Consider the following 12094-nt stretch of genomic DNA (forward strand, 5'->3'; position numbering starts at 1 on the left):
GGAGAAGGTAGAAATGACTCAGCCTGTAACTGAAAATATGGATGGAGGGCCTCAGTTTAGCTTGTTTGTCGTGCTAGCACCGAGCTAATACTGTACATTTAAGGCAATATAGCGTTGGTGCTAGCGCAAGGGCTAACAGGCTAAACTGAGGTTCTTCCATGAAGCAGCTCTGTTGTCCTCCATCCATATTTTCAGTTACAGGCTGAGTCATTTCTACCTTCTGCTCTCTGGTTTCATTTAAAAGAGTCGATCGTCAGATATTGTCCAAGRTTAACCTTCAGGGTGGATATAGCTYGCTAGCAGCCTCGCATGWCATCATTTACCCAGAATGCTTTGTGTGTAAATAAAATGGCTCYGTCCGTGTTAAAAAAGTCTAATGTTACAACTAATAGGGGATCCCTTTAAMTAAKTAGGTCACAAATCTGCCTCTTTGGGTTTTTTTGGGGGGGGCTTTTGTGTAAATTTGCTTTTTATGTGATGATTTTTATGTCAGGGCTTGTCGAGGGCTATGTGACTGAAAAGGCTGCCCTGGAGGAGTCTCTGCAGCAGAAAGAAACACAAGAAGAGAAGCTAGTGGAGGAGCTGGAGGGCCTGAAGGTGAAGCTGCACCACCTGCAAAGCCTCACCTCCGAGCTGGAAAGCCTCAGAACGAAGCATCAAGATCTGAGTGAAGAGCACGCACTTSTCCTGCGCCAGAAGGAGCATCTCTCCGCTGGACTCAGAGAGAGGGAAAAAGGTGAGCAGAATAAAATCCAAACAGAGACGTGTGTGAATAAAATTTGRCACGACCTTTTTCAAATGACCGTACACTTATGTAATATCTGTGCTCAGATGTGCGTTTTCTCCGTTGGCCATTGGCTCAGATTTAGATCCTGACACAGGTTTGTGGGTCAGAGAAGAGTGTGAATGTGTGAGTTGAGGGTGGTAAAGAGTTTGCAGTGCTGTGTAAGGTTGTTGTTTGTAATACTGCTTTTACCTGTAGCTATTAGCAAATCTTACTGGAGTGCTGTGCCATTTGTTCTACGTCTTTACATAAACGATGTGCATTAGTAGGGCTTTAAACTTCTTTTAATGTCTTATCACTTTCTCTAAATGTCTACTTTTTATATAAAAATGTTTTAAACCTTGGCTTTCTTTTTTATTCCAAGCTTTGCTGGCAGAGACAGAGCGTTTGACTCAAGAAAAGCTGGATTTGCAGCGGCAGTCAGAGAAAGACCACCGTTCTCTGTCACAGCGCCTCAGGACCCTGGAGAGAGAGCTGGAAGACCAGGAAACCAAAGACCTGGAGAAAGAGCAGCACCACAAGACCCACACGGAAGACCTGAGTCAGCGCGTGCAAGCYCTCGAGAAGCAGTTGAAACACAACAGACAGTTTATAGAGGCAAGCATAAATTAAAATCTGTTTCAAATTATTTTACGTAAAMTGTAAAAATTGACAAATTTGCTCTTTTAGTACTTCCACTTATTTGCAGGTCCTGTCCCAGTGCTTTAATTACTGCTCTATATCTATTTTATTTAAAGGTCAACCCTTCTGATGTTGCAGTTTAATTCATTTAATAGTCTTGAACATAATTCTTTGAATGCATACAGGAGCAGGCTGTGGAGCGTGAACACGARCGAGACGAGTTCCAGCAGGAGATCCGCAGGCTTGAAGCCCAACTCAAACACACMGCAGCTGTAGATAACAAAGGACACAGGGTGAGGGCTTTTATCTTAATAGGATATGAATACATGAAAAATTTAATGTAGAGTGTCACGATTTCATATTTAACTCACCAAGCTGTTGTCTACGAGGTTTTATGATTCAAGGATGATTAATGTAGCTGTGATCACTGCTGATGCAGTCTGCAGAGGTGATTTAATATGACTGAAGGTTGTTGCAGATGTGGCTATATTTTCTTAATTTAAGTTTTTTTAAGTGGTTTGAATTTTTTGTGCCTTTTATACAAAATATTGTGCAAAAAAATTTAATATGTTGCATTTTGAGGTTGTGTGTGTTTTACTAATTGGATTATAAATGAGTTCACCGGTTTGTAAATGGCATGGTTTAAAAAGATTGACATGATGATTCAATGTTTGTTTGCCTAAACCTGACTATCATTGTGTGTTTGTTTCTCTGCTGAATGGATTGCTGTAGTTTGAGGACTTGGTTCTGCAGGTATGAAACCTAATTGTAGCAAATGTCTCGTAGTTTTTCCCCTGACTCTGCATTTCTGTTCATTTGCAATCCTTTAGTCTTTTTAACTGCTTTGTGCTTCTAATAATTGTGTAGTTCCTCCCTTCATAGTTACATTAATTTAGTTATTTCTCATCTTAGATTGTTTGCTTCAGAATGACTAACTTCAGTCTTTGCATGACTGGCTGCAGATTTGGAATGGCTTCTTTACCTTTTTAATAGCACTTTCWTATCTGCAAACTTTGCTTCTTTAAAGCTCTAAGAAGTTGTGTAAAATGAAACTGTTGTTGTTTCGGCAGGTGGAGAGTCTACAAAGTAATCTCAAAGATAAAACTGAGGAGCACGCCTCTTTGCTCGCAGCCAATCAGCAAGCCCAGCACGATCTCGCTGAACGAAACGAAGAGATAGACAAGTTAGCYGGCCGAATCAGAGAGCTGGAACAAGCCCTCCTCAACAATGCTGAGAGTGTTAGGACTGTCAGCCGCCTGGAGCAGGAAGTGCACAAAGCAAAGTTAAGAGAACAGGAGCTCACACAAGTAAGAACAACACACACTTTCTCATTAGCTGGTTTTTTGTTTGTTTGTTTGTTTGTTTGTTTTTCATTGTACACTACTTTCCTCACTGATCACCTTCTCCTTCATTAGGATAAACTGGCTCTAGAGCAACAGCAACTGTCCAGCAGGCTTCAGATCTCAGCTCTGCAGTCCAAACTAGATGAGACAAGACATTGTCACCATGACAATACCCGTGACCCCACCGAGGAGCTCAGGGACGCCTTGGACACTGCTCGGCAGAATCTGCACAGCAAAGAGCAAGAGGTCTGTCAGATATCCTGTGAAACTGGTTCATCCAGGATCACATGTTTGACAGCACTGCCACCTTCTGGTGTAAACAGGAATGACTTCAGTTTGTTGTTTAAAGGGCCAATATTATGTKTTTCTCAGGCATATATTTAAATACTATACCATAATAAAGTATCTATGTCACATTTAGTTTTTATTAAAATGTTGTTTTTATGTTTAAATAGAAAATAAACTTATCTTCTCATCACTTCCTCTTCTAAACACCTTGAAATTGCCCTCTGTCTCTTTAAGAACCACCTTCCGAAAGTTTCACTTTCACTTGTTTGCTCTGTTACTGCCGAGAGCCTGCAGGAGTCATGGGCGGGGTGTGTGAGGTGGGGAGGTGTGCTCTGTGGTGAGGAAGCTCGGCTTAAAGACACGTCCCAGGGGCGTTTCTAGTCCTAAAAGGCGTTTCTGGTCCCCACCTGTCGTTTTGCTCCTCAGCATGGCTKCCTAAAAACGCTGCAGGATTTCTCAAACATGAATGAGTCAAAGCAAGGCTTTGGGCATGTTTTTATGAGAGTATAACATTATAACATGATATAAAACTATAAAAAGTTGATTTTACATGATATTGCCCCTTTAAAACAATCAGTTTCTGATGTAAACAAAGTAAATATTTTTATTTCATTGTTTTTATAGCACACAATTTAAAAAAAACTATTGTATGATGCAAAATATCCAGTTTTAATGTTGACAGTTCTCATTATTTATCCTTTTTAATAAACACTTGTATTTTTCTTAGGTTGAAGTTCTGCTTGTCCAGCTGGAGAACGTGCAACGAGACTTGAGCATTAAAGAAGCTGAACTAAAACACCTTACRCTTCAGCTGGAACTACTAACTAATAAGCACGCAGCACAGGTGCAAGAGCTTCAAGAACAAATTTCTGCCCTTAATGTAAGAGATATTTTATTATCGTTTTAAACAATTGTCTTAAATATGACAGTAGAGCTCCCTTCTTGGATGGGGGTTGAAGAAAAGCACGAACAATTTCACCACAATTAAACTARTTTGTCTAAAACCTTTTCTAAAGACAAAAATAAAAACTTATAGTTTGGTTAATTTGATTGCAGAAACTGCCTTTTTGATAAATGTTTAAGCCTCTGTTGTCCATTCTGTTCAGACTAATAATGATGTCATGGTGAGTAAACTAATGTTCATGACTTACAGGAGAAAGCGTCAGCCCTGTCCATACTTGAGGAAAAAGAGAAACATGTTCAGATTAAAGAAACTGAGGAGCAAACCCTTCCTGCTGCTCTTCTTCAGGAGAAAAACCAGGAGATTGACCACCTGAACTGTGAGATCCAAAGACTGGAACAGGAGCTGGAGAATGCCAGGAATGACAAAGCCMGTGTAAATATACACTAAATATAAACATACATACAATTCTTGTATGGCTGTAGTCGTGCCCATCTGAAAATTTTTGCTTTTTATCTGTTTTCTTAAAGATCTTGGAGGTTGAGCTCGAGGACCTGCGCTCCCAGGTCGAACATCTTCAGTCGGAGAATTCAAGAGTGCGCCATGAAAAACAGGAAGAAGAGGAGCGCCTCCATGAAGTCATCAGCACTCTGCAGGCAGAGCTCGCCACCTTAGGTCCCAATCTGCATGAAGTCAGCGACTCTCAGGACGGCGACAGCATCAACCCCTCTCCTGCACCCAGTCCTGAACCCCAGCAGCATCTCCAAGAACAAGAAAGGAGGGGGAAACCAAAAAGTCTGAAGCACGAGATCAGCCTGACGAATTCTGCCGCCTGCTCTTCTCTTCGATCTCGTCTCAAGGTCCTGCAGAGTCAGTATGAGACTGCTGTGGCAGAGAAAGAAGGCCTGGAGCGATTACTGCTTACCCAGGAGGAAGAGTACAGAGGACAAGTGGAGGAGTTTGGAAAGAGGCTCAACGCCGAGAGGGAAAAGTCAGACCAARTCCGAGGTCTCCTCACGCTGAAAGAAGCAGAGCTGGAGGAAGAGAGAGAAAAGAGAAAATCATCATCAGAGGAGAAGAGGGACCAGTGGAAAGTTGAAGCTGTAGAGCCAAATACCCTACGAGAAGAGAAGGCCAACCTTAACGCTCTGATTTTAGATTTACAAAACAACGAACAAGACCGAGAGAGAGAGATGGAGAACCTGAAAGCAAAAGAGCAGGAGATGACACGAGACATGGAGGTCCTCAGAGAAAACAGTCTCAGTTTCCAGAGACAAGTCCAGGAACTGAAAGCTGAGAAGGTGGACATGGAGAAACTGGTTAAAGAGGGAAGAGAGCAGATCAAAACTCTGGAGGCTGCGAAGGAAGAGCTTTCTGCTGAACAAGAGGCGCTGCAGAGGAGAGAGAGTCAGCTGCAGGAGAAAACCCAGCGGCTCAGTCAGGAAGTTGCTTCAATGAAAGTCCTTATCCAGGACCTGACAGTTAAACTCAACGAAAAAGAATCCAACCAAGAAGAAGCTCAAAAAGAGGTTTTGGTGAGTTTTACACACTTTTAATGGGACAAGAAAAGATAGAAATTTGAACCAACCTATCTTCTTTTCAGTTAGCAGTTGAAAATTGATTAATTTACTTATCTAATTAATTACTTGTCTATTTTTATGGAAATGAGCATTTACCATTTGAATGTTGAGTTTTTTAAACAAAACTATTGAATAAACGTATTGTCAGTCTTTTTTATTGCATTGTTTTAAATATACACTATTTTATTTATTCAGTAAAGCTCTGACTGACTTTTTAATATAATAATATAAATAAAATATATATTAAGAATATTTTTTTACCTAGATAACTTTGTAAAACTGCTTCAGTTATGCTTTGATCCAAGCCTGCAGTGCCTTGTTGCTTTTCTAACATTCATCGGTGGTGGAGGCTGCAGGCACGACCACATCTGGKTATAATTAGGGGGCGCCACTGTTATGACGTGTTCCGACGCAGAGACGGCAGAAACACAGAGGAAGTGACATTTAAAAGAGGAAGCTAATGGAGTAGCTTTGGTAGCTCAAAGCTCTGTTACATTMTTTTCTTTAGCTTTTCTCTTGTGACAGGATGTGGTAAGAAGCTGTTGTGATCTTTAAAAAAAGCTGCGTTTAAAGGGTTGGATTGTAGCATGTCTACCGTGCCGAGGTTTGTTTGTAGTGTACAGCTGCTTTTGCCATCGTTTTGTCAAAAAGACACAGAAAACGTATAGTAATTTGTGTAAGAATGCATCAGGTTTTGTTTTTCTTTTTTAATGAAAACGCTGCATGTTCTTTAGACTTTAACCTTTTATTCCTGCGAGGTATTCATCTGCAGTTGTCTGATGCTCAAATGTTTCTAGACAAACCGAAGAACATGATGGAGAGGTGTAAGTGTGTAACAGTGATGTGTTGCTTTTTCTCAGACCCGTGCTGATGTGACCCTGGCTAAAGCAGAGGCTGCCTTGAGACAAAAAGAGGACGAGTTAGCCAAGCTAAGAGCTGAATACGAGACACTAAGGACAGAGCTGACCGCAGTGAAACAAGGGCTGAGTACCACCACAGAGCGAGCTGAAACACTTCACCAGGAAGGACAGGTGAGAACAGATGAGCTGAGTTTCAGCTATGCAGATGGATTTTAATGTCAGGTTACCTTTTTTCTTCCAGACCAAAGATCGAGCTCTTGTTGACCTGGAAACAGAAAACAAGCAGCTGAAGGCGGAACTCCGACAGCTTCAAGAGGACCTGGCTTTACAGGAAGAGGAACTGGTCTACGAGAGAGAACTGCAGGGACACYGTCAACAGTGCCATCAACACGATACTATTCCTTACCAAGGTTAGAATAGTTTTGGACTTTTCATTATAGTTTAGTTTGATTTCGTTTTGACTTTTTTTCCTATTAATTCAGTTAGTTTTAACTAGTTTTTACAGTGGATTTGCTAGTTTTTATTCGTTATTATTGCATTTTTAATGCTTAGTTTTAGTTTAGTGTTTGTTAGGTTTTTTATAGTTTGAATAAACATATTTGCCAATGCAGCCTCAAGCTTCATCTTCCTGTTAGTTAACTAATCAACAACTAGTTAAAGCAGTCCATTATAGACACCTTCCTAAAATAATTGCATAACTCAAGTTTGCTAACGAAAGACTTGGTAGATTATTTTAAGACAATGATTGTCTCCAACCCGGTGCTACCTGGTGATTTTTTTTCACAGGAGCTACTAAGAGAAGTTAGTTTTCTAAAAAGATTAAACAGTTTTAGTTTATAATTTTTTTCATTTTATTACAGTTTTTATTTATTTAATTGAACTGAAATGTTTTTTTTCCATGTCAGTTTTAGTTATTTATTTAGTTTTAGTTAACAATAATAACTGTGTTCCTTACCAGCAGAGCTACACACAGAAAGGTGAGTTCTAAACRTAGTGATATATGTTCAACATAATCCCACTCAGGTTCTTGTACAGAGCAAAGATGGGTCCTTTCTATAAGATTTAGGACTGTTTTGTTCAGAGTAAAAGCTCAAACGTTTCCTGTCACTATCAGATGTTCCTCACAGGGGCTTTCAGGACGTTCTGACCGTCTCTCAAGAAGAAGCCTCTCTGAGTTCTCCAGAGGTCTTGAGAAGACTGGAATGCTCCGAGGACAGACTCCCAGAACACTTCCAAACGTCTGCTCTGGACTCTCGTMTGCTTGAGCTCAGCAGTGTGAACAGCATGGACCTGGAGCCGCCCCGGGTCAAACCTTCTCCCAGGGTTGCTGTGGAGCCTCCACACTCGAGGACCATCACTCCAGATCCCCTCACACAGACCAGCCACTCCCCCGGCTCCCTGTCGGCCTCTGACAACTTCTCTGCGCTCAACTCGGCAGACGCTGATAAAGTATGCAGTGGAGTTTATTTCTTGGTGCACATTCTCCAAACCTCTGAAGCTTTTTGTGTTTGGGTCTTGTGTGTTTATACTTGTGTGATTTTTAGGTGCGTGAGTTGGAGGAGTTTGAACTAACGGCACCTCCGTCTCCTCTTGGCTCCGCGTCTTCTCTGTCAGCACAAGAGTGGAACACCAGTGACGGTTACGGCAGCAGTGAGTATTTCTGTCTTAAAAGTGTAAATTATACAGACCGCTACAGAAGATCTTTCCTGCCCACAGCCATCAGCATCTACAATAATTCCTTAGTTAAATGAGTTACAACAACACCCAATTTCCCTCTGGGATCAATAAAGTATTTTTGAATTTGAATTTGAATTTTTGAATTAACTGTCGCCCAGGACGTACAGCTGGACTTATTTAGATCAGTGTTTTAGTTGGGTGTACAACCTTTATGCAGTGCCCTCAGAGTCCAACAGGACCGAGTTTGTTAGTATTTTTAAAAGCAGAAAATAACCGTATCTCTGTGTGTATAATGCGATCTCAAATAAAATGCAACCCCCCCCCCTTTTTTTTTTTTTTTGCTTAAAAGCATAAAAAAATCTAATTGTTGTGTATAGTTCTACCTCTTAATTTCATTCAGACTTCAGTTTTTCAGCCTGTGCTGTGTACCCTCTGGTGGAGAAACAGATTATTTTGGGGACACCTACTTCCTCACGACACTGGTAAAGTTTTGTGCTCGTGTTTGTTTAGGAGGTGTAGAAGGACCAACGTGTGGTTCTGCGTGTCATTTTGCTGAAAATGGTCCGTCCACTCCCAGAGCAGGAATCTTTGCTGTTAACAAGAAAAAAAATATTTTGTTTTGTTTCCTACTTTTCCAACTCCTCATCCAACAAAAAATCTGTTTTCAAATGTCTGATGCATCAAGTGAAAAAACCAGCTATTGTTGTTGTTGTTTATTTGCTTAGCTATATTATTTTTTACAGTGAAAGGACAGAGGGAGAAATTATGAAAACACAATATTTCAGTTTTGTACAAGAAAATTTTGAAATTTATTGTGGTAGTACATTAGGAAAAAGTCTGTCAAAACTTACTTCTGTGTATAAATCAGAATCAGAATACTTTATATAATATAATACAACTCTTTAATTTTATGGATGATTTTTGGGATTAAATATTAAATGCATTAAATGCGCATAAATACTGTGAATTTTTATTTAAATGACAAGATGAGGTCAGCTTCAAATAACCTGCAGTGTTTGTAACAGCTTAGCGTTAGGTTTTGTTTATTTTATTTTATTTTTTCTCTCGTTCAGATGTGAGTTCTGAACTGGGCGCGCGGCTGAGAGCGGAGCTGGAAGAGACCGAAAGGCTGGACGCTCAGTTCATTCAGTATCTCCGCTGCCGAGGAATGAACCCCACAGTCAACACGGACAGCGCYGCAGGAAGCATGAGCTACAGTGACGACTTGTTGTCACCCGAGCTTCAGGTCYGTGTTTGCACTCTTTAGTAGTTTTTAAACGACGATAAGCCCGAGGTGCGTAGTGAACTCGTCGTTCTTTTCTGCAGGGTCTGTTGAAGAAAGTGTACGAAGAAAGCTGCAGGATTCTCGTTCTGAGCCAGCGCCACACTGCTCCTTCAGCCCAACCTCATATTTCAGAACTGAAAGCTTTCTCGCAGAGTCGGGTGCAGTATCATTCTGAAGGTAGAYCCGCTCAAATGGACCACAGAGAAAAGGCACCAACGTCTGATCCTCCCATGACGTGGCAGCAGGAAAAGAGAGCGCTGCAGGAGACTGTGATCGCTCTCAGAGAGCTGCTTTGTCGAATGGCACAGAGACAAGTGAGTCCTTTTCCCTGGACTTTAGGTGGTAAAATACAGTCATATTGTCATTTTGGTTTAAGATAAGATCTTAAAGCTCCACTGAATCAATGCTGATGACATTATTTCTCTCTAAGACTGATTACATCGATGATAACTGGAACCAAAGTCAACTACAGGCTGAATCCCATCTGAGGGCAGAGCTGGAGGAGAGCCAGAAGCAGTTAAAATGTGTCCATGATGCTCTGCAAGAGCAAAAGAACAAAACTCTGTCACTCAGGTATATTTTATACTTTAAAACACTACTAGCATCCTTTTAATAAAGTATCTGTACGTATTATTTTGCTTAAAATACATTTTTTTTATTATTTCTCTCTTTTTCTTTGAAGCATAAAGTAGAAAATTCAAGATTCACTCAACTTTATTTCAAATAATTAATATTTTTCTAATTTTGTCTACTTTTTAAAATCATGTCAACAAGTCAGAAGACATTTTTAAAAATTGTTTTTTAATTTTCTTTTATTTATTAGTTGTTTTGTCATTGGACATTTTAGATGTAAAGTGTATTCAGGATCTGTTTGTAGTTTTTCACCAGGTTCACCTTCAGTAATTTATCCATGCGTAACATTTGATCAGATTTCGATACATCTGTGTGTAAAAACATTACTGGAAGTTCACATTGCAGAGAATCTGTGTGGTTTGTTCAAACTACTGGTGCAGGTCCTCTACATTACATTTTCCTTTTACTAACCTTTTAGTTTCCCGGAGTTGAAAGTAAGTGATGAACACTGATTGTCTTTTGTTTTCCAGACTGACTATGGAGGAGGGCGAGGAAGCTTTGAGGAGGGAACAGGCCAGGGTCGAGGCGCTTCAACAAGAACTGGAGCAAGAGAGAGCTCTGAGTGTGCGTAAAGAGAGAGAAGAAGAGGAAAGAAGAGAGGTACGTTTCAGCACCGAGCATTAGTTTTAGTTTTGGAATGATGGTAATATAGCCAGTGTTTCCAAGTTTAAAAGCCTTCCTTTTCTGATAAATGACCTCTGTTTATTATTAGGCAGTGCACATATCCTCTGAGAAGCACCGGAGTGAAGTGATGACTTTAAAGGGTCAGCTGGAGCAGGAGAAGGTGGCCTGCAGCAACCTCCGACAGGAGCTCCAGATCGAACAGTCCCGCAGTTCTCTGTTGGAGAAGCACTCAGATGACACTCAAAAGCTGCTAGAAGGTGAACGCCAGCGTTTCGCACATCAACAGGACCTCAGCCTGCAGGAAAAGTCCCGCGTTGAGCACCTCCTTCGCGAGGCCGAGTCTCGCCTGGCYGAGTTCCACTCCCAGCTCGCAGATTCTCACAAGAAGTTTGACGAGGAGAGAGACCGTTGGTCCAGACAGGTAGACGAGCTCAGCCGGAGACACGAGGCCGACGCAGCCAGAGACGGCAAGTTCATATCGGACCTGCACTCCCAGCTGGAGGAGGAGCGAAGGCGGGGGGAGGAGCTGGCTGCCGTGATGGACAGGCTGAGGGCTGAGCTGCTGCGGAGCAGAAGGAAGTGGGAGGAGGAGGACAAAACGAGGCAGGAGCAGCTTCAGAGGGAGCAGGAGGCTGCCACCAGGCAGAGAGCTGCACTGGAGACTCTGAAGGAGCAAAAACAGGAGGTGGCCTGTGCTTTAGAGGAGGAGCGAGAACGAGCCAAGCGCCAAGAGGTGGAGCTGGCAGAGCTGAAGGAGAGGCTGCGAACGCTGCTGGAGAAGGAGAGGGAGAGGGAGGTGCGACAGGAGAGAACCCATAACAAGCTCGTAAGTTATCATCAGACCAGCTCCTTTCAGRKTGTATKTCTTTTATTAGTGTTTTGTTTTAAAATATTCATATTTTTTCCRTCTTAAGTTGGAGTTTGAGTCACTGAGGCGGCAGGACCAGCAGCGAGTGCAGGAGCTGCAGCGCACTCTGACAGAGCTGGAAAGAGAGGAGAGAGAGATGGCTGCTCAGAGGCTGTCTGGGTGGAGATCAGGCCAGCAGCATAAACCTCCATCTGCACCATGTCTGAGCAGCAACTCCCAGACTGACAGGGACCGGACTGACTGGGACCAGACTAACAGGGACCAGACTGACGTCTCACAGCAGCAGCAGGTACCCAAGAGCTTTGTGCCTGTAATAAAACAATAAACGGTTTGGGATGATTGTAGCAAACTGTAAAAGAATCATAACATTTCTCCCACCATAGATTCCATCCCCATCATCCTCCTCATCCTCCAAGTTGGWTGTGTTACTGAGGAAGAACTCAGAGCTGACAGAGCAGGTGACATCGCTGAGTCAGGAGAGGACCACCTACAAAAACAGGCTCACCTGTCTGGAGAAACAGCTGCGGCGCACAGAGAGCGAGCTCGCCAAGGTCACAGAAATGGAGAACAGACCCATTCATGAGGCCAGCAGCAGCAGGGTCAGCAAGAAAACACACACACACACACACA

General features: G+C 42.1%; 1 protein-coding gene across 1 annotated transcript in view; it reads left to right on the plus strand.

Moving 5' to 3' along the window:
- Positions 1–12094, plus strand: part of pcnt (pericentrin) — a gene marked incomplete in the record, with an annotated part of 37857 nt that overhangs the window by 23199 nt on the left and 2564 nt on the right. The window contains 20 exon segments of the mRNA XM_014009762.1: positions 494–736; positions 1149–1381; positions 1591–1698; positions 2138–2158; positions 2476–2712; positions 2821–2994; positions 3764–3916; positions 4190–4372; positions 4468–5472; positions 6378–6548; positions 6619–6787; positions 7492–7826; positions 7922–8027; positions 9128–9300; positions 9381–9653; positions 9770–9912; positions 10443–10572; positions 10685–11422; positions 11511–11753; positions 11848–12063. Of these exon segments, the coding sequence (XP_013865216.1) occupies positions 494–736; positions 1149–1381; positions 1591–1698; positions 2138–2158; positions 2476–2712; positions 2821–2994; positions 3764–3916; positions 4190–4372; positions 4468–5472; positions 6378–6548; positions 6619–6787; positions 7492–7826; positions 7922–8027; positions 9128–9300; positions 9381–9653; positions 9770–9912; positions 10443–10572; positions 10685–11422; positions 11511–11753; positions 11848–12063 (5054 nt within the window).

Source organism: Austrofundulus limnaeus, unplaced genomic scaffold (assembly GCF_001266775.1).
Source record: "Austrofundulus limnaeus strain Quisiro unplaced genomic scaffold, Austrofundulus_limnaeus-1.0 Scaffold61, whole genome shotgun sequence".
In the NCBI taxonomy this organism is placed as follows: domain Eukaryota; kingdom Metazoa; phylum Chordata; class Actinopteri; order Cyprinodontiformes; family Rivulidae; genus Austrofundulus; species Austrofundulus limnaeus.